We start from the raw sequence: 22,750 nt of genomic DNA on the forward strand, positions 1-22,750 counted from the left end.
TGAAAACAAAACTCCACTCTTTACAGACCAAATCTTCTGAAATCTGAGCAAGAACAAAAAGACACCTGGACTTACGGTGACAGTAGCCAGGAGACCTTCTGGGACGTTGGCTACAATGATACCGATGAGGAAGATGACTGCCTCCAGCCAGGTGTATCCCAGGATGAGGGACAGCACAAAGAAGGAGACACCCAGGAAGACGGCCACACCAGTGATGATGTGGATGAAATGCTCAATCTCGATGGAGATTGGAGTGCGTCCAACCTCTAGTCCAGAAGCCAGCGTAGCAATCCGACCCATGACTGTACGGTCTCCGGTGCTAATCACGATACCACGAGCAGTTCCTGTAAAAAGTATCCGATCTTTGACTTTAGCCAAAGCTACAGACAAAATGGACATTTTATGAAGTCCTTCATAGTAGAGGTGGGGAATCCAGCTTCAGGAAAGTAAAAAACCCTGCCTGGTTGGTTCCTTCATCCTGTTCACTTAACCAGGTGATTTTAGTCCCCGTCTCTTCTGTGGAGCTGGAAAATGCAAATGGTTTGAACCAATTTTTGGACCGGCTTTTTACTTTCTGAACCTGGATTCCCCACCTCTGCTTGGTAGATTCCAGGCTTCAAACCTTCAACGCAGTTGGTCGAGAAGAAAGCAATGTTTCGGGTCTCCAGTGGGTTCTCATTAGAGAAGTCTGGAGTACGAGTTTGAGGTTCTGATTCTCCAGTCAGGGAGGAGTTGTCCACCTGAGCAACAGGAAACGGATTTAAAACAAACCGAAAAACAAAACCAACTTTTCACTCCACTCAATCACAAATGACTAATAAGCTACATTCACAGGGTTTATATGTAGTTTGGAAAAATCTGGAATGTTGAAGTATTTTCAAGGTCTGGATACATAGAAAAAGATATTTTATTTGCAATTTTATTTTCTGATTCATATATGGCTTTTATTTATAATTGTATCATCTGTCTTTTCATTTGCCCTTCTTTTTAATTCTCTTAATTCTTTTGTGCACCTGAACTCCTTCCCTGCATCCTTCCATCTCTTCCTTCATCCTCCTCTGCATTTCTTCCTTCCTTCGATGAGTCATTCCATCCTTGTATCCTTATGTGCACCTTTTGTGCAGGGTTTCTTTCTGTTTACCTCATGTAGTCATTCCAGGTCTCGTATTTAAAGCCCAACCTCAGTAAAAATATTTACTTTAAAGTCACAGTAAACTTCTGTATTATAAAAAAAGTTAAAAACACACTGAAAGCTCCTGAAAAGATTTTGATAAAGCCCTCTGAAATGCTGCTTTATGGTTCTGGACCGAATGTGGGTCACGGGCCTTTCACAGAAGGAAGCATTAAGGAGGCGTCAAAGAGAAAAGAAAAAAAAAACAAAGCCAGATTTGATTTTTCCAACCCAACTTCAAAGTCACAAAGCGGTCAGGCCATAAATACATTACAACAAAAAAGTGTCTTGCATTATTTGAAATCTACCTAAAACCTGATCAATGTCAGTTTTAGGTTTATATAACTACATGAAGTGAAAGGAAGCCCTTTTCCAGTTTTTGGGTGAAGGCACCAACCTTGCAGCCGTGAGCAGAAATGATCCTGAGGTCAGCAGGAATCCTGTCTCCACCTTTCACCTCCACTAGATCTCCGACAACCACCTCCTCTGCATTGATGCTCTTCTTCTCGCCATCACGGACCACTAGGGCTTGCTGCAAGATCAAACATTTCAGCTGTCGGTTCTGGTGCCATATTTCCAACATGCACAAACAAAGGAATGGTAAGCAAAGTGGGGAGCACCTGTGGGACCAGGTTCTTGAAGGAGTCCATGATCTTGGAGCTCTTGGCCTCTTGATAGTACGAGAAGCAACCAGTGATGATGACGACAGCAGATAGCACAACACCCAAGTACAACTGCAGATAAACAAACGTGCATTTTATCTTCCAGGAATAATTATCAGAAGGGAATTTAAAGGATTTTTGTCCTACATTGTCATTTGCAGGCTCCTCTTCCATTGCAGCCTGGATCCCATAGGCCAGGAAACAGAGGATAGCTCCAGTCCACAGCAGCATGGAAAAACCGCCAAACATCTATAAGGAATCAGAACAAGAGATTAGACCAAAAAAATTATCTGAACCATAAAGTCTTCAACCACCATTAGTATCCAGTTTTACCTGTTTGCAGAATTTCACCCACTCTGGGGTGGTGGGAGGAGGTGTGAGGGCATTTGGGCCATCGCGAGCCAGAATCTCAGCAGCTTTTGCACCAGTCAAACCCTGAAATGAAGCAGATCCAGTCACATGTGGCAGTAAAAGCGCATGCTATTCAGTTAGCTTCTGCATCAAGTTCTTGGTAAGTTTCATCATCGTTGTTTACAACTCAGTGAAACATATTTAGGTCCAGAGGGGACAGAGGGTGCTGTCGTTGCCTAGCTACAGAGCATCAACAGGAAAAACAGGGATGTGTGGTTCACTTGCAGGAAGAAAAAGAATCCTGAGGGAAGAGAAAAATAGGATCAAATGAAATCAGGGCAGACGGGCTTCTTTGGCTAATGAAACCCATGCTGGTACCACGTGTGCTGCCTGGTGACACCCTAATTAGAGGGACTCATCAGCTATTCTCCTTTATCTTTCCTGCATGACCAGAAGCATATTTACAGAAGGACAGGGGGCTCTTTGGAGCAAAGGACTAAAATGGATGTCGACTACTCTCAGGGCTGGCTTCTATACGAACACGGTGAATAGGCATAATGCATTTTCTTAAAGAAGGTCCATTCTGAAACTACTAAGTCAAAAATAAAAATATTAAATTAAAAAATACATTTTAAGTAAGATAAATATAACAATTTCTTTTCATCATGCTGGATAAAAATAAATCTGATTTTATCTTTAAAGAGCTTATGCTTTTTGGCTTTTATTTGATTGGATGATGGATGAGTTTAAAGTAAAAACAGACATACTGGCAATTTAATATAGGTAGTAGTATATGGGATCTGGTCACCAGGTTGGTCACACATTGTGGTGGGATGCCATCTCATTTGTCAACAAGCACATGTTTAGAGTCAACTAACGTGGTTCTGTTAGTCCCTCTCACATGAACAGCAAACCCAAGCTAATCCCACTAGTGTTCCGTGGGGATGAAGAAAGGAGTTACGGCAGGCCATTCCATCTCCACTTCTAAATTCTGGAAGTAGTCTGTGATAAACTGTTGACATCTTGTGTTGCGGGTTGGCCCCCTGGCAGGGAGATATGGGATTACCACAAGCTGCAGAATCTCTGCACCGAGGTCATCCACGTGAAGATGAACACAGTACATTTTCATAAATGATTAAGAAGAAATGTGCGTCCACACAACAGGACGCAGCACCACTGACAACACTGTAGTAGGTATGTCAGGTCCAGTGGTGGCGCTGTGACACCACCACAGAGATATGCAGAAAGTACATGGCACGCACAGACAACTCATGTGAAGTAGAGGGTGACACGGGAGTGGGCGATATGGATTAAAAAATAAATCTCAGATTTTATTATACCAAATCCGATTAATCGATTTTTTCCTCCTTTTTGTTTCATAAAAAGAAATTAAAGAAATTATTTTAAAACCTTGCTTTTCAAGCATTTCGTCAGGGAGTTGACCTGAATTCAAAGTGCGACTTAAAACAAGCTGTGAAACATGCTTGTAAAACAAGGAGGGCAGCTGTGCCATTATAAACAATGAAAATATAACAAAACATTTGCTGCTAGTGGTATTACACATTGAGCTAAAAACAGGCTGCACTTGTGAACTTTAAACTAAGTTAAAAAAAAAAGTAAATAAGTAAATGAAGTACCTCGTATTATGGTAAAAAAAAGTTTCCACTTAACAATATTTTGACAATACATTTGCCTAAACATATATTCAGCATCACATGCTGTTCTCTTCATGGAAACCCAATGAGTGTATTGGCAAAATAAAATCCAGATTTTCCAAAAATGAAATCTTAAAGAATTGTAAATTCAAATTAATCGATTAAATCGATTTATCGCCCAGCCCTAGTCCCATCCCACTCCCACAGAAAAAAAAATGTGTGTCCCGTCCCAATCCTGGGCCAGAGTAAAAAATAAAGTCTTGTCCCATCCCACTCCTGGTAAAATTACTCCACTCCCATCCCGCTCCCATTTAGAATGACTCGCGCTCCTGCACCATTCCCATTCTTGTTGACTTAGTTAAGATTTCTGGCAATACATTGAACCTCAATTTCTATGAAGGGTCAGTTAAGTTCCTGTTTTTAGCTGTAGTAAAGGCCAGTTAAAGTAAAAGGAATAATAATAAATAAATAATAAAAGTAACAAACAAGGAAACAGACCATGCCTATCTTAGTTGAATAAACAAATTGTACAATGTTGCCTTTTACTAATTTATTAAGTAATTGTTTCCTATGAACAATGAAGTTACTTTTATGTTTCAAATTGCTGAAATTAAAGAAAAATGCACCTACTTAACAAAAAAGTGCATAAAGGCATTACTTTCACAATTTAGACAATGTACCACAATGGTTCAAAAACTCAGTCTTGCAAAAGAAAAAGTTGAATATGATACAAGAATATTATTATTTGTCAATTTGCAAGAAAATATCCACAAACTAATTAGGGTTTACTATCAGAACCAATGCATTCATCGAACATTAAACACATTCTTGGATGAGTCCAAGAACCACGTTTTACAAGCAACATACTGAATGTTAACACCGTGACATTCAACTCTCGTCAAGTTTGTTCATGTTTGCAACTTTCCAGTCAGTTTAACAGATTAATAAATTAATACATTTTGAGTTGTGAATAAATTCTCATTCATTTTAGGGACAAATTTTGTCCTCATCTCTTTATTTAAGATAAGATAGACTTTATTGATCTCACAGTGGAGAAATTTGCTTGTCACGTCGGCTCGATAATCAAAAGAAGGTGCCAAAAGGAGGAAAAGGTGCATGGGGTATATACAATATGGATCGAGAAAAATAAATAAATAAAAATTATACTTTGAATTGTCTCTTGTATCATTACAATTACATTTAATGATCAAATATCAGATGCTGGATTCCTAAAAAGCTTAATGCCAACAAGACCAAGCGCCCTTGGAAACTCAATGGAATAATGGAATAATAATTCACTGAATTTAATTTTACACTATATCATTAGAGCTGAAATGATCGTGCTATTCATTGGGAAACTGCCATTTTAGCCATTAAATATCTATGGTGCCTAAAAGCAAATTGTCAACATACGAAAAAATTATTGAACTTGCGTAGTTAAATGAAAAAACTATTTATATCAATTTTAACATTCTTTCCCCAGGGTGGATATTGCACTGTTACCAGCTGTCAGTCACGCCAGGGGCAGCATCATGCTGTGGGGGCTGGTTTAGCTGTCAGTGGCGCCGATACATTTGCGAGCGTAATGGAGTAATGTAATGGAGAGCTACGTTCAAATTGTTAAAATTTTAACCTCAAATCAATAGCTGACTGGTTCCAACAGAACAATGATCCCCAACACATCGCAGTTGTGTTTCTGTATATATGTCTGATGACTTTCACTGACAACTTGTAAAAACACCTAAAAAAAAGACTTTTACAGGTGGCTGTGCGGGACATTGTGGCTGTGATGTGACAAAAAGACCCGAAACATTTTGTGCGTCTCACTCACATTGCTGAGGTCTGTTCCATATTTGCGCTGGAGCTCATCCAGATTCAGCTTGTGATCATCCTGCAACGAGAGCACAGAGACACAGTGTTCGTGTGTAATGGTCCAATATGGCCAACGCTGGTGACATTTACAGCCCATTGTGTGCTAACCTTTTGTTTCCCAATAACCACCTCTCATAAGAGAGAAGCTATAATAACATTTACGGGTTTAAAAGGACAGAAAGAAAGGGACAAAAGGAAAGGTGGAAGATTATCAACATGTATTGAACTAAGAAGAAGATTAAATCCAATTCAAGTAAAAACAACAACAACTTTGAAACCAACAGCTATAAATGTTTTGCAGTAAAAGTTTATTAGTGCACCAAAGAGATCTTGACTTATACAGGCTTTATTTGCTCTACCGTCAGAGATTTCTAGGAGAAAGTCTAGGAATAGGAATAGAAAACCTACAACAGAACAACGGCCGTGACGTGTAAACTCCAAGAAAGTGATTGAACAATCAGAGGAAGGCATTCTGAGTCGAGCCTTTGCACTCACCATGTCCACTTCCTTCTTCAGTTCATCCATATCCTTTTCCTTCTTCTTCCCCTTTGCCTTCTTCTTCCCGCCCTGCTCAGAGGTCGCGGCCAGCTCATACTGCTCTCGTCCTTCCTGAGAACAAAGAGAAAGGAGATCAATGAGATCAGTTCATAAGGGCACGTCAAGAATGTGGACAATAACTGATGGAGCCATGATGACCATCCACAATGCTCATCATAGCCTTAAGCGCAGACGTGGTCTTGGCACCAAATATTCCTCAGTCCAAACAACTAATAACCTAATCAGCAGGGGCGGTTCTAGACCAAATTTACCAGGGGGGCCAAGGTGGGGCCAATGTTTTTTCACAGGGGCACAGAACAAAAAACAATAAAATGGCAATATTTAACTGTGTAATAATATTAAGTGAGCCACTTGTGGCTCTGGAACTGCAGGTTTCAGAACCCTGATCTAGAAGTTGAAAACTTTGCCCCCAGCTCAATACGGCTAAAGCTAAATGTGAAACATCTTAAGTTTTAAAATAATTTTAGAGTAAAGCTGTATAGGTAAAAAATAATATTGGTCAAAATGACCAATAAGTTATGGTTTCTTTGCCATTGCAAATAGTTATGAGAAGTTTATTTAACATGCTTTTAGTACAGGGGCCATAACAGGGGCCAGGGCCATTTCTGCAGGGGCATGGGCCCCTGTTGGCCCCTGTCTAGAACCGCCCCTGCTAATCAGACTCCTATTCAGCTGCTCCTCTTTCCTGGACAAAGGATTTCATTGAGCCACACCATTAACCTGCCAAATTCTCAATTTTTTCTACCAAAGTACTTCTGTCTCCATTAAAATGTTTAGCTGCGTCTCTTTCTTAGACAGTTGTGTCAAAACCCCCTCCACAGAAAGTACGGCTGGCTATGTGCTTCTATTTAGCTGCGTCTTTTTGCTAGACAAAGTCAATGTTTCCATGTATTCCATCATCTTTGTTTTCTTTCTTATAGAAATTATTCCTAGGAAAGTGTGTCAGGATTCATTCAGCAAGCTGCGCTGTCTGCCCTCTTCATAGTCTCCCGACTGTGTTCTGCATGTGGGCCAAACACCTAAAAATCATGACAAAAGGCTTCTGTGTTTAGCTGCGTTCCTATTTGAGTTATTGAAAGAGGCTATTGCTTCCATAGACACCTTTTCACGAACTGTAAATAACTGATCAACTGAATTTGAGTATACTATTACACATATTGGACACTGGTCAACCCTTTCTACCATGTCAACCATAGCCCTTTAGAGTTCAGTTTTATAAAATTTAATGACGTCTATTGCAACAATGTGTCATCTTAAAAAAGATCTTTCATACAGCTCTACAAAAAGGCCCACTGTTAACTTTTTTTTGGACGTCAGCAGAATATCTTGCAAACTAAATGAGTCAAAAGGTTAAGAACATTCAGTCAAAAGGATTAAATCAATATCGAACCCTGAAGCTGGAACAAGTCCAACATGTTTCAGTTTTCTTCGAAATTAGGCTTTTCTTGCATTTTACAGATTACTGTAAAACTGATTACACTTTTTTTATATGAAGAATGTCTCTGTTTCCAGACTAAACACGTGATCACCAACAGCTTTTCAACCGCTCCAAGTCTGGAACAATGAACCAGTCATTCACTGACAACACTTAGTCCATTTTAACTCTGGTTGGGACACAAATTCTTCTTTCACAGCAGGCAGTAGAGAAACCAACAGTAATGCTGAAGAACTAAAAACACATATCAGATTAGTTTGTGACACTAACACACTTGACATCCACTATCACACAATCAGCTTTGGCACAAAGTGACAGTGGGCCTCTCATCTGTCCCTATCTCCCCGCTGTCTCATCTGCAGACGTCCTTTCTCATTATCAGTAGTCAATGCAACTGACATAGCAACAAAGGCTCAGACACAGATAGTTCCTTCCAAGCCGCTGGAAGGCAGCGTGAGAGAGTTAAGAAACAAATTCAGACCCCTCTGTCTAATTTAACAACATCTTTTTTTTTCTATCCAATATGAAGAAATTAGCTAATTCTGTTTGTCTTAACACCTCCAGCCTATCCAATCTCTTGCACGGGCTGCAATAAAACCAGTATAATGAGCTTACAGCTGGTTTTAAAAACAGCAACAGATGCCCAACCAATACGTCTCCCGGTTTAAGAACCTGATCAATCTTCAGATGTTTACAAACCTCAAGTTATTACATCTTAGAAAGGAAAACCAAGTCTGTCAAACAAAATATGAGGGAACAGACTTTAGCCCCCCCCTCCCCATCTTAAAGCTAAGTGATTGTAGCTGACTAACCCAAAGAAAAGACCTGCATCCAAATGAGGGACATAAAGAACTAAGATGGGAGTCTCCAAACAAAGTATATTTCAAAAATGACAGTGTTCCCTCATAATATGAATTAGTAATATTCACTGACAACACCATAGTTGAGGCTGTGCGTGCCATCACCTTGATCTTGTTTAAGAAGCTTATGGCTCAGAGTCACTTTGGTCCTTTACTATGTTGTATCCCCTAGTTGAACCCTCTATATACCCTCCTTGGGATCTATAAAATGCTTCAAAATAATGATACTGTAGTCATAAGGTAATTGAGTAGTTTATGGAAATGTCAACCATAATATGGCGCAAGTAGCTAATTCAATCATGTCCAAACTTTTTGCCATACAGGAAAAGTCAAGAGTACTTTGCGGGCCATTAAAGTTTTTTTTTTTTTTTTTTCCCCCCTCTTTCTCATCTGTAAACCATTGCACATCCAAAACAAGATGAGTTTTTCATATTCGCATTATTGAATCTAAGGCAAACTAATTTAGAAATAATTGAGATCGGTTGTTTTTACATTTTGTTGGTGTAGAATCTTTTTTTTGAGTCTGACTTGAAATGTGATGGAGCCGGGTGAATGTTCTCAGTCTCCTCCATGTTTTGTTTATGAATGACTCGTCGCAGTATCCCGCGGCCGGAAATGCTTGTGACACAAGGCAGCGGGCGTCAACACATCTGCAGCGACATCTACTGGACTGGAGGTTGTATCCCACTTGTTTTTGGCTGATGTTCGCCAACCATTTTATTTATTAATTTTTTTAATTAATAATCGATTCTTGGCGTCAAGAATCGATGCATTGTATCGCGAATATTAGAATCGCGATGCATCGTCATGACGATTATTTTGCACACCCCTAATAGCTAGGCATAAACAGGACGCATTTCTTCGTTGTTGAGTGGCGGAAATAGGTTTGAAAGCAAAAACGCTGGGGCTCTTGATACAGCCCTTCTGTTCGAAACATTAAAAGATTTCAAAATTTTTATTCAATAAGGTTTCAACCGTAATTAAAAGCTGCTGCAAGTCCATCCAGGTGTCTAGCCTGGGCCCTTGGAAGACAGTGAACTCGTACATTACTGCTTTGTTTACCATTTTTTGTTGTTCAGCAAAGACAGCAGTGCTTCTTCTAACTGGACATGTCAGAGTGGTTCTATTCTGAATAAACCCAGGTGCATAAAAAAAGCACATTATGATGGGATTATGTAATGGTAAGACCATATAAACGTTTTTTTTAATCTGAATGCATTTCAATCCGATTCTAAAATTTTGTGCATGTAAACATAGCTATTGAAAGCTCAGTAAAGCTCTCAAATGTGCATCAGCGAAGTTGTAAATCTCCCGGACAACATCAGCTAACAGTAGCTGTTATTAGTTTGACAAATAGCCCATCGACAAGGTTACGTCTGTGCTGAATGCATACTGAGGCAACAAAACACCAGCAAAGACTAACAGTTTTAGGGTTTTTTTTGTTTCCTTTTTGGCATCTTAGACCAAGTTTAGGAACCACGATTCCAGTTCAATGTAAATATTTAGTGACCACAGGTACGGAATAAGTAGTTTCTGAGTAGGGAAAAACAAAATAATGATGGATAAGATTTTAGAAGTCAATGCATGATACAAATAATAATAATAAAAGAAAATAATAAAAAAAAATAATACAGAAATATAGATAAAACAATGCATGTTTTCCCCTGTGGGCCGCCAGGCTTAAAATGGCCAGGGCTGCACTTAAAATCTATGTTTTGAATTTGATATCGATCCAATATGATTTCTATTTTATCCATATGTTTTTTTCTATATCGTCCAGCTCTATGTGAAACTAATGTAAAGCCTTTAAATTAACAAGTATTTCTTTCCAAAATGCATTAAGTCACAGTATCGAAGTTCATCAGATCCACATTATGGTTTGGCATAGAGCAAATATCCTCCAACACCTACACTACCTACTATCATTTACTTGTAAGAGCTCACTCAGTTCTCGGAACAATGAGAACTAATTCTTTACATTGCATCATCAACTTCCATTCTGAGATAAGTGTTCAGGAATTCAATGGACTGATGGCAATGAACTTTGCAATGAACTCTGTTATATTTCGAAGGAAAAGTAATCTTTAGTAAAATTCAGACTTTAAACATGCCATTTTAAGTTTAGTTCCTTGCTTAGAAAATGACCAAAGAGCAACAAATTCAGCCAATACATTTAGAGTGTGACTTAATAATTGACCACAAGTTAAATTAACAATATATCAGGTTTTATAGCTCTAAATAAAATGCTTCAGAATATGCTCTACACTCCTCAATATGCACATGTTTTTGTGGTTGTCATAAAACACCACATTGCTGTTGTTACTCAACAGGTAAAAACTCAACGCTGGCTGTAAAAGTTAAGCCAATGCTTGATCCAAGCAGGTGAGAGGAGATGGCAGCAGCAGACGCTAACATCAATCAGGAGTTAAGGCTCATCAATAATTCAACACCTTTACAAAGAGCATGTAGCAGGGAGGCAGGGCAGGCTACTGAAACGCAGACTGACTACTAATGACCCTTCGTGCAGTGTTACAGTAGGTTCCTGCAGCCATGTTCATTACAAAAAGTTTGGGTACAAAATGACCAAATGTGGACATCCTGTTCTCTGTCCCAGTCATGGAAAAATGCTAACTAATATTGTTTTTTTTACGGCTTCAGCTGACAAAGTTTCCCAGAGCACAGTGTGAGATCCAAGCGCATGTTTATTGTTGCTTGAACCCCCCTGGCAGGCTAAGCTGGGAAAACACTCGGCCTAGTTCTGGATCATCGTGGCCTGATCTTTGGCTTCGGACCCCTAAGGGCCCCCAAGGCCATTAGGCTTGGAGTCACATGTTTACTGGTTAAAACGTGACGGCAGACTTATTTCTTCACCATAAATCTAAAACTTTTTAGATCTTCTACATCTGCTGCATCCTTCACTTGTTTTAAACTGGAATACACTGACCACTGTTCATTTTAGGTCTGCCTGTCCTTTGAATGGCTGACTAAAGTTTAGAATTACAAAACTGGGAATATTTATGTTGATGTACAGGTTCCTACATATTTTTTTTTCCAGGTAAAATTTCCAAATTTAAAAGATCGGAAAAAAACTTTTTATCCGATAATGTTTGTTGTTGTTTTGTTTTTTTTTTTTACAGACAGATTACGACTCTACACCTGAAATCCGCTGTTCAAACAGTACAGCACAGATCTTTTTTACTCTTAAGATTAGTGTTGCACCGATACCGATTCCAGTATCGGACTGGGCTCCGATCCAGCACTAAAATGGTAGTATCGGTAAGTACCAACAAATAGGGCACCGATACCATTTTGATGTTTGTATGTCACTTGAATGCAGCCTTCTCTCTCCTGACTAGTATTATACATGTTATATAAGTTCATGAAAGTTGCACTATTTTGGCATTTGAGAGCCAAAACTCAGTGTTTAAAAGAGATTATTCAATTATTAATGTAATTTTACTCTCTTACTGCTGCACGACTATTATACATGTTATAATTTCACGAATGTTGCACTACTTTGGCCTTTGAGAGCCAAAAGTTTATTCAACTTTTGTCACCCATTCCAGGTAGGCAATATAAAGTTCAATTTCAAACAGATGGTATTGGTATCGGCCAATACTGCACAGCCAGGTACCGGGTAGCGGGGCCAAAAAATGGCATCGGCACAACACTACTTAAGATCAGCTTACATATCTTTTCAGCTTAAAGGGTAACTCATCCCCAAATCGACTATTTTGCTAATAAACTTAACATGGATTTCTTATAGTGCCATCTACATACATGTATCTCTGTCATTATTTTACAAATTACTGCATATTTGTTGAAATCCTTCTTTTGTGTCTTAAACTGTCTGTGTCGCACCCTCAGGTTTAATGCAGGGCAGTCAAAAGTAGCCGGTCAACGGCGGCAAATCGCCGTCTATAGCAGCTCTTGCCGCCGCCTACATTTCCCCGATGATATAATGGAGCGATATTTGTGCCTTCTGGTTGAGTGCGCAGGAATCAATCCGAGCTCAACTCTGAAAAACTCTTCTCGCGCGACACTCGCGGAGAAACAGCCAAGCGAGCACACAGCACAGCTGGTGTTGAGCATGGAATGAGCAGGTCGAGCGCGCAAGCAGAGAAGGAACTCAGCGCACAAGAGACCGGTTTTAAACGCACGCGTGTTGTCTCACTGGGCGCTCGGAAGTTAGTAAATTGTCATATTCACCTAATCTGATCTGTTTTATATGGTGCTAGTAATTCAAATTCAACTAATTTTATGCAAATTTGTTCAAAACCTTGTTAAAACATGATGATAACATGTGAAAAAATGCTTTAAGAATAATAAAAAACCAAACAAAGGTTGTTTTTGAAGAATTGATCATTCACTTTTTTTGCTTTTTATTCAATTTAAAACATGCACTCTGACTCTATTATTTAAATAATCACCTGTCTTGAAAGCTTCCAAAATACATCAGGGAGACTCTATTTTTCAAAAATCTCCCCTTTGGGGCTCGGTCACCGGCATAAGTGCATCCTCCTACCTGATGGTGTGTGGCCTGCTACTGTAAAAAAGTTTGACTGCCCTGGTTTAATGAGTCATATCTGACGAAACTGTTTTTATGATTTTTTTTTTTTTTTTAAAAAGGCATTTTAAATGCCATCGATAATCACATTTAATGAATTTTAATGCCAATTAAAGGCCTTAAGTTAAAAAAATTATTTTATGACTTAATGATTTTTAATAATCCACAGAAACCCTGGGGGAAGCCCTAGCGATGCCGCAGCATGACCTTTTTCAGTAAGAAGCCTTTGTACCCATGTTGTCAGAGCAGTTTAATAAATCCTGGACGGCATTTACCCCATTTGCTTACTCTTCTAGTTCATTGAAAATGTGTCTTTGATGCTGCACTTCCATTAAAATAAAAGACACCATCCCCCCCTTAGGAAATGATCAAGAAAAAGCCAGGAAGTTATGATGATATTGAGATGGGACGATGCCTCCACAGATAGATATCTAGAGGAAAAGGATGAAAGACAAGAGGATGAAATCGGAAGGGGAAGATGCTGTTCAGCCTTAGAAGGAGCATTTTATCTTCCAATAACCACTGCTAGTGAAGCCTACTGTACACCAAACAATGCCTCTTTGTGCTACATCCACCAGTTGTGCAGTTACAACACAAGCAGCAGACTCAGAAACCATTTCATGTGACTGTTAAAAACCACAGGCATGTGGGCCATCTCACCCAAACACCAGCATTAATTTTATTTCCCTCCATCCATTCTGGAGATTTGCAGTTTGTGAGGAAAAGCAGCCACATTGTCCGCGCGTTTTCTCCCAGGATAGCCGGTTTATAAGTCTCATGATATTCTCAGTGGAGATTACAGTCTGAAATCCTTTCCCCAGTTAACATTAACTCCACTAATAACTGGGAACCTGAAAAAAAAAAAACCTTCAGTAAACTGAACCATATTGCGAAAGCTGGGACGGGAAAGGTGGGAAAGGTTTGTGATTTGTGGGCCTCAGCCGATCTGAATGAGCTGAACCAGAGTCCTGTACACCCAGTTCCTCTTTATCTTCTTGAAGGCTGAAACAATCCGTAGGAAACGTCTGCTTGAGCACTCGCATATTTTAAAAGCTCCTCACTATTTACAGGCAGGATTCCTGTGTGCAGTCCTTCCTGGTGCCAGGGTCTTTTGCCAGACACACAAGCTGCTCATTGAACTGTATCCCCCTCCCACCCAACACACATACACACCAAGCTCTGGGACTTTGCCCTGTTGCTACCAACAACTAGATATGTGAATGGACAGAATCACGTGGTAAATCCCCCCCTCCCACATCTATCCTTCACTATTCCCCACTTCCTCTAACATATCCTTTCTCTGCTTAAACTGTGAAAAAGGAGAATGTGTTCATTTACACTGTTTAGCACTCTCTTCACGTTCTTCGCAGCATCCAGTTTCCCCCAAATGGAACAAAAGTGAATGAACGAACGAACGGACAAGTTGGTTTGCTTTTTGGAAACCTTTTGGGAAGCTCAACTTCTACACATTTTATTTCCCTTTTTTATTGCAGTGTAAAAGAGATGTCAAAATTGTCCCCAACTTTAGTTCAGTTTAACAGAGTTTACCCTTTTCTACACATCTTTAAAAGGAAACTGGAAAAGCACAGCTTTGTAGACTATGTCCAGTTTTCCATGCAAAGTTGTTGTTTTTTTTCCATCAAAGTCTTGAATTTCTTAAGCTGAAAGCTTAAAAATATGAAATCCTTGAATGGGATTTGACAGAATAGTTAAAAATTGTTGAGCAATCAAACGGCTTGATTAGGGCCTGATGATAATTCAATAACAATATATATTGATTGATAGACATATCGATGATAGAAAAATAAGGGTCAGTAAAAAGTTCAATAGAATAACAGTTTTTCTTATACATTCTAGCCATGTAGGTTACTACTAAAGTCATTACATCCTCCCAACCAATCACAAATGCAGAGCCAGGAACTCTGTCACCAAGCTCTGCCCCCTTCAAAGGGTTTTGAGAGCACACTTTCTCTTTTCTTTTTAAAAAAAATTGCAGTTTTGGTCAAAAGTTGGTTGAATTAAGGGTTGAGTTTAAATTCAGTGTTTGTGTGTTCTGTATCACATGACCCTCTCACATGGCTGCAGTTTACAAGCAACTAAAACGATGCAGATCATACAAAAAAGTAATCGAGATTAGTCGACAATAAAAATAAGCGCTAGTTGCAGCCCCAAGACGGGAGCGAATACATATTGAGGTATCCCTAACAAATGCAATAGCAACAAGAACAAGAGGTAGACTTACGGTCTTGTCTTCCTATCAAATCCAGAATGGGAACACAATCAAGATTGCAAAGTGCAAAGGAGATGAAAAGCTTCGCTACTGGTGAAAGATGTAGAATGCTTAGAGTGACCACTTTCCAAAGTAACCTTACTTATAGAAAGAATGGCCATATGATGGACAGACCCTCTGAATGGTGGTTCATGCTGAGGTAAAAACATCAAGGAGGTATAACTACAAGTTACCTATCCAATAAAGATGGAGAACACGACAAAAATAACCAAAAAGGAGCCAAAAGGTTTGGATTGGTGTTAGGGCTGGGGCTTTAGCGTATCGTTTTATCGTGAAAATGTTCTTATGATAAGAATTTGGGTTGATCTTAACAAATTATAACTAGTAATGTCTAAAAAAACAAAACTCAGTATTGTCATGAATGTCATTTTAGCTATAAAATGTTGGTTTCATCAATAAATGTCAAAATACAAAATACAAATAAATGTTATTGTGTGCAGTGATAAAAATCACATTTCATTATGCAACTTGTGTCCCGTTTAAACATATTTCAAATTTTGAATTAAATAAAATATAGGCTACATTATTTGTTGTGTTTTTTTTTTACAGACAGGATTTGTAATTATGGAGCTATAATTGACATGAAGTCAGAGCCACAAAGTTAACTAATAGTAATAGCCTTATCACTTTCATCATTATCAAAATAGTACCACAATATATTGTGACAAAATTTAAAGTCCATATCGCCCACCCCTAATTGGTTGGCAGATGGAATTCTTAAAGCAACCAATTCCCAAAGGCACCTTGCTTTAAAAATGGATAGATGAAAATACATAGACTTCTCCCAAGGAGGGATTTCCCAATGAGATTTTCTTGACAAATCCAGTTATGACAAAGGTCAAGGAGTAGACCGACTGGCTGCATATTCAATCTGGACCATGGAAGATTTGGGAAACTTTGATCCAGAGTACTCAAAGTAGTAAAAAGAATGAATGGCTGGATGATGGTAGCTGGACAGATGACTTCAAAAGGGTAAAAATATCTAATGTGTTTCCTGCCAAATCAATCAAGAAAACCCAAGAGGTGATAATACTGGAAACCAACCTCATCCGGTCTGAAAATATCAACATATTAAACTTGATGGTTTTGATTGGTAGAAAGATATGAGAAGTTCAGAATTCTGTTTACAAAGCAACATCATTTGCCAAAAGAATACATTGATATGGAAGGACAGATTGATACTCCTTGAGAAATATTTCTCTTCAGATTTCCTTCTCAAGTCTATCTAACAGACTAAGAAGTAGACCTAGTGATTGCCTTTCCAATCCAGGCAAGAAACGGCATAAAAAAATAAATAATAAAAAGTTTAGCTCAGGAGATTTTCCACAGAGAAGCCAAACGTGTTTAATCCATCTGGACAGGTAGGCTGACAGACAAATTTAACCTAATTCATAAACTCAATTTTTAATCTTAATGCAAATATTCTCAATTTAAGGTATCAATTAAATAAATCTCCATGATTTTAGGGGGGGGGTTGGTTGCACTGGACAGTTAACATAAAAAATTACGGTTTTCTGGTGAATAAGAAGCACCCTGCCATATTGGCTCACTGACACATGGACTTTCTAACTTCCTGGGTTGATCCTTGAACATTTTTCAACTTTTCATTCAGCAGAGCAAGAAGCATGTGGTTCTGACATTCTGAAAGAAAATGTTCCAGGTTTTTCCTCTGAGCAACAGGCTTGTGAAGAAAGTTTTACAAAACAAACACTTCCCACTCTGGTTGCAATGGGAAATGAGCAGAGATGAACAAAAGCAGACAAGATGAGGAAGAGGAGGAGGAAGAAGAAAGAGCGACGCACTACTACAGATGTAACTAGAGGGATGAAAAGGGAACAGTAAGGCAACAGGAGCTGCAGACGAAGGCGGGGAAAGAAAGAAAAACAAAAGTACACCCTGTTCTGACAGAGACAAGGGGCAGTATGTGACAAAATCCTGTTAATGCGCAATGACTGCCGAGCGGAAAGAATGTTAAACCCTTCAGAAAGGGGAAGTGTTAGTGGGAAGTGAGAGAACAAGAGAGAAATGGACTGAAAACAAATAGATGTGAAGGTCCAGTCCGGTGCCCCTTTGGCTGAGATTAGAGGTGGCCAGTTTACACAGGAAAAACGGGGGCGAAAAGCAGCTGAGGGGCTTTAATCTGCAATTTGTTGTTGTTCTAAAGCGCCATTTCACTGTTGATTTAGAGGATTGTTCTTTGATAAGTTGCTTTATTTTTTTACTCAACTCCTGCAAACGACAAACACATCCAGCATATTTCTCATACAGGTATACAAATACAGCTCACTAAAGCAACCAAGGACACTTAAAAAAAGACAAAAAAAACCCAAAAACAAAAAACAATGCGTCCTGAAAAATACTCCACAGAAATTAGTCACTCAGAAAATCAGTTCTGGAACTAGAAATTGTCTCACTTTACCAAAATACGGGCGCATCATAAAAAGACAAAAGTCACTGGTTGAAATGGGAAAGAAAAAAAAAAAAAAAACACTGACCTATGCAGGCAGACCAGCTCACCAATTTAATTTGAGTGGCGTCACTAAAAAAGACATTTAAGTTAAAAAAACAGGACAGAATTTATTTAGGTGATGTTGGGCTAGAAAACTAAACAGGTATAAACCTAAATAATCCCTAAACTCTCATAACTGTTAGGCTACGTTCACACTGCAGGTCTTAATGATCAATTCCGATTTTTTTGTGAAATCGGAATTTTTTGCGTGGTCGTTCACATTTCCAAATATATGCGACTTGTATGTGATCTCCTGTGTGAACTGAATGCGTTCAACCTAAGTGTCCCGCATGTGCACTCGAGGACGCGATGACGTCACACGTAGCAAGCGTCCTCAGTGTTTGCGGAAGTAAACATGGATTATAATGCTAGCGCGCATTTTGCGGTCATTAATTTATTTTCTAACCGGAGTTTTGCCTCCATTGACTGCTCTTCTCATTGTAGTACGCCGTGGGTGTCGTCTTTCTTCCCGTTTCTGCATAGCAGGACGCAGAATAGTGACGTTTGTCGAGTATCGGTGATGCACAGGTCGGATAAATGCGACCCGGCCGTACAGACACAGGTCGCATTTGAAAAGATCAGATACGTATCGGATTCAGGACCACATATCCAAGTGGCCTGGGTCGCATTTGAAAAAATCTGATCTGTGTTGTTCAGACTGACATAAAAAGATCAGATACAGGTCGCATATGGGCAAAAAAAAAAAAAAAAAAAAGTTCAGGGTTATCTTTACTAGCTTCGTGATTGGTTCAGGGCAGGTATCCAAGCTCCGCCCAGACGGTTCCAGGCTACCACACAAGGGCCTTTGCCCGGTTCAGGCGAAACCCATGAATTCCATTCCCTGGTTCTGAGCGACCACAGCAGCAACTCAAGAAGGTTTCAAGTTCTGTTAACTATAAACACAAGCTTCACCATCTGGTTCCGAATTCCCAGATGAGTTCAATTACTGGATCTGGAGCCAAGATATAAGAACCATTACCTGGTTTAGAGAAGCTACACGAGGTACTTTGACTAGTTCGGACCATTAAATGAAGTTTTAGCTGGTTCCAGATTCGCTAATGACCCGCTAAAGTTGGTCTGGAATTACTGCACCCGTTCCACAACCCGGTTTCAAGCTATAACCTGGCATGTTTACTTGGTTCAGAGCAGTTATCGACATTCAGTTCACAGATTCGAAGCAACTGCTCGGGCAATGCTGAGACTGGGGATGACCACACAAGCTCCAGCACCAGGTTCCTACATGGGATCCGCTTACTGGTTCGGATCAAGAACCTGTCGAGGCAATACCGGCCATTAAAAGAGACTCCAAATGAACAGAACCCATGTTCAAATACAGTTGCATCAGAAACATTTTTTTTTATTTCCCAGAGTTTTGGCAGCAGTGCTTTCCACGGGGAGCAAAGCGGGTCGATCAGACCACCGCTCATTAACAGAACGCATTTCTATCCTGAGAAAAAAATAATAATAAAATCGCCTTCCACCCTTTTCCACTTCAGCCAAATCAAAGTTCCAACGCTGCTCATATTTCCTGGGGGGGGGTTAAGGAAAACAAACTTCAAAAGAGAAAGGTAGAGACGAATGAAAGATGTAAGCGATTTAGTTTAAGTAAGCTGTGATGTCTGAATAATTCAGTTAGATTGGCCTCGTCTGTTTCCTCCAACTGTACCCCCCCGCCCCAAGGCTGCCTCGATAAAACTCTGATCGCTAGGGCTGCAGCTTGTGTCACCCTGCCCTCATTTCGGCTCTGTGTTCAGATCTTATCACCAGTCCACTTCACACGCTTTTTAACTGAGAAATCATTAACGGGGACGGCCAGCTCCTCCGGTTTCAAACACAAAGTTTAATCCACATTGTGGGAAGTGCCGACGCGCAGAAACGTCTGCCCCTTCCCGTCGCTCATGTCTAGCAATCAAGTTGCTCAACAGTGGCAATGCGGCAACTGGTGCTTCATTCCCCCCCTCCACACACACACACACACACACACACTGGTTCACACCTCCCTTTCAGAGCCCCTCCCCACCTCCCCTTCTCTTCCATCTCCTCTCTGCTCAATTGCTTTGGTGTCTTTATCACCATGTGCTGTGGAAAGGGTGAGAAAAGCACAAAAAGGGCAGTGAAAGGGTGTAATCTCTTATTTAAAATGAGATGGAGGTCCAGATCATGAGGTATAGGTTGCTGGTGGTGGTGGGGGTATCTTCGGATAGCCCTCTTCTCGATTACAGCTATGCAAGTTCTCATCCTTCACTACAAGACAATCAGCTCTTCCACATTTGGTATGTACAAGTAGAGAGAAGGAGGGGTAGCAGAAGAGGAGAGGCTAAGGGGGGTTGGGGGTGCAGTAGGGATGAGGGAAGAGGAGGGATGTTGGATGGGGGCAGGGCATGGCTTTCATCACATATGGGAAGGAGGGGGGGGGGGGGGTTGGGTTGCAGTAGCAGGCAATAAACTCAGAGCCCAAACCTTCACCATCCTAAACCTGAACGAGAAATTGCGCCTTCACATCTCCCCCCCACTCCCTTCCAAACAAAAATTGCACTCTTCATTCCCACCGAGGCTGGATTTGTAGAGAGAATTTCTCTTCTGCAGAATGGCAGGGTGTGGCGGCAGAGATCCATGTCATCCTATGCCAATGCAAGCTCATGGAAAGCAGATGGGAGTCGGTCCCAATGTGGCAGGATGGTCAGAGGACCCCTAGGAAGTTTAGGCATTACACCCAAAAACAACCTCAGTGCTAGGCAAAGAGTAGGTAACAGCTGATGGCAAACTTGAAACATTAACAATTAATTGAAATCATGTTTGCATGACTTTCTAGTATATTCTTTTTGTCAAATAATCAGTGCAGAACAGCAGCCGAGGCCAGTGATCTGACTTCATTTAAGTTTGAAATAAAACAGAAGAGAGATAAATATATAAAATGGGGTGCTCTCGAAATATTTCAGTAGGGATACACACAAACTACATGTTTCAAAAAGCAACAGAGAGAGGTTACTTCCAGAGGGAATGGCAGCAGGTTTGGGGTCAGTTTTAGAGCTCTGGTTGCTACTTTCAACACTTAGCTGCTCAGCTCAGCGCTGGAAGTTCTGCCCACCGAGCTCTGCTCGCTCCTTTTCTCGATTCAAACAGGTTTCATTTCGACCAGAGCCGAACTTTGACAGCTGATATGTATCCCGTTATGTAACTCGAGCAGATATCCCAGGAGCATCTCTGCTCCTTTTCGGGAAAACCCAAAAAAAACTCCTCCAACATCTCTAGCAGCAGCCGGCAAGCTTCTGCTCCCTCAGGCTGCTGGAAACACGGAAGCAGCGGGCATTTTGAGACCCAAAACGCTGCTTATCTTCCATGCCGTTAGTCTCCACCTTCTACTCCTTCAACATCGATTTACAGACGCGACTTAAAAGGATGTTTTCAACTTCTAAATCATCTCTTTCTGTTCAGTTCCGCCTGTTGAATAGAAATTAATACTCACCCCTCTTCCCATGGTTGCAAAAATGAATTCTTCCTCTCTTCAAGCAAAATTAGTCAAATAAAATCCCACCTTAAAAATATATACAAAAAAATCTATCAAAATTACATTAAATTCAAACCCTGGGTGTGGTCGTTATTTTTTATTTAGTTTTTCTTCTTTTTTTTTTTTTTTTTTTAATCTTCAGCACGTGTCAGTCCTATCGAGCAGACATCCGAGCTCGAGAGCTGCCGTGGCAGAACTTCTTATAGTCGGCGTTTCTTCCATTATGACGTCGACACCATTTGCCATGGTAACCCCCACGGAAAGAGGCGGGGCTTCTTCCATTTTTCCCCTTTTTGTAACCATGCACACATAGGCATGGCACATTACGATTTTCAAGACTTTTGGGACAAAACACGGGTCAGGAATTTTTTTTCTCTATATTTCTGTCATAATTACGAGAAAAGGTTATTTCAAATTAACGGATCTTTATTTCTATTTATTTTCAAAAAGAGAAGAATGTAGCACAAAAAGTGCGTAAAAGTTTAACACTCAAAAAACCTCTATTACAATAGGATCTCATGCACAGGTGAATAAACCTAAACTTATATCAGTAATTCCAACTAAAAAAAATATTTAATTTTACAAATTCATTCAACAGATTCATCACACAGTTCAGTAATTTTTGATGTGTTTATATATAAAAAAAAACTCAGTTTGAATAAATTGAAGACCTATAAAAAAAAATGTATTGCAGAAAGTTATGGCTTACATAATATTAGGGAAGGCAGGTGACTTGGAGGGTAAGCCATCCAGGGTCATAGCTGAAAAACCTGGTTGTCAGAGGGCTGAATCCAAACGTGAATGGAAGGTTCAGTGAAAGAAAAACTGAGGTAAAATAAGATAAAAGAACAGGGGTAAGCGGAGCCCTGTGTGGTATGTGAAGCAAAACCCATTCAACATTTAATCGAAGACTCTGATCTAGGCTAAGAAGAAAAAAAGTTGGACTGTTTTTTATCTTTTCTGATTAAAGCACAGTTTTATTTGGGAATAAAGGCCGTAGGATGTAGAGGAACAGCAGAGAGACACTTAATCTAAGTTGCTTGATAAAGTGGGACATTTTCAATATAGACAAAAACATATATATGTGCACAATGCACCTTCATCAAATCAAAATGAATACAGGAATTAAAAAACAAGCCCCCTTTACCATTCGATCACCTCTTCTTTAAAAAACCTATGGGTGGGTCTTTCCATGCTTTGGTAATTCATTTCTCTTCAAAATCATGTCATAAAATTTCATTTATAAATGTTTTAAATATATTAAATAACCAGCAAAGTCAAAAAAAAAAACTGTCCCACATCTCAATATTCT

At 39.8% G+C, this 22,750-nt stretch overlaps 1 protein-coding gene across 1 annotated transcript in view; it reads right to left on the reverse strand.

The window, feature by feature from the left end:
* The window catches only part of LOC110366377 (sodium/potassium-transporting ATPase subunit alpha-1), a 34,116-nt gene extending 12,486 nt beyond the window's left edge, over positions 1 to 21,630 (reverse strand). Inside the window, exons 1-9 of the mRNA XM_012858989.3 lie at positions 21,397 to 21,630; positions 6,207 to 6,320; positions 5,671 to 5,730; positions 2,167 to 2,268; positions 1,981 to 2,082; positions 1,792 to 1,905; positions 1,569 to 1,703; positions 623 to 740; positions 76 to 344 (exon numbers count right to left, since the gene is read on the reverse strand). Coding sequence (XP_012714443.2) covers positions 76 to 344; positions 623 to 740; positions 1,569 to 1,703; positions 1,792 to 1,905; positions 1,981 to 2,082; positions 2,167 to 2,268; positions 5,671 to 5,730; positions 6,207 to 6,320; positions 21,397 to 21,408 — 1,026 coding nt within the window. The 5' untranslated portion in view covers positions 21,409 to 21,630. The remainder of the gene's footprint in view (positions 1 to 75; positions 345 to 622; positions 741 to 1,568; positions 1,704 to 1,791; positions 1,906 to 1,980; positions 2,083 to 2,166; positions 2,269 to 5,670; positions 5,731 to 6,206; positions 6,321 to 21,396) is intronic.
* Positions 21,631 to 22,750: the final 1,120 nt, after the last annotated feature.

This window comes from Fundulus heteroclitus, chromosome 24, assembly GCF_011125445.2.
Source record: "Fundulus heteroclitus isolate FHET01 chromosome 24, MU-UCD_Fhet_4.1, whole genome shotgun sequence".
Classification (NCBI taxonomy): domain Eukaryota; kingdom Metazoa; phylum Chordata; class Actinopteri; order Cyprinodontiformes; family Fundulidae; genus Fundulus; species Fundulus heteroclitus.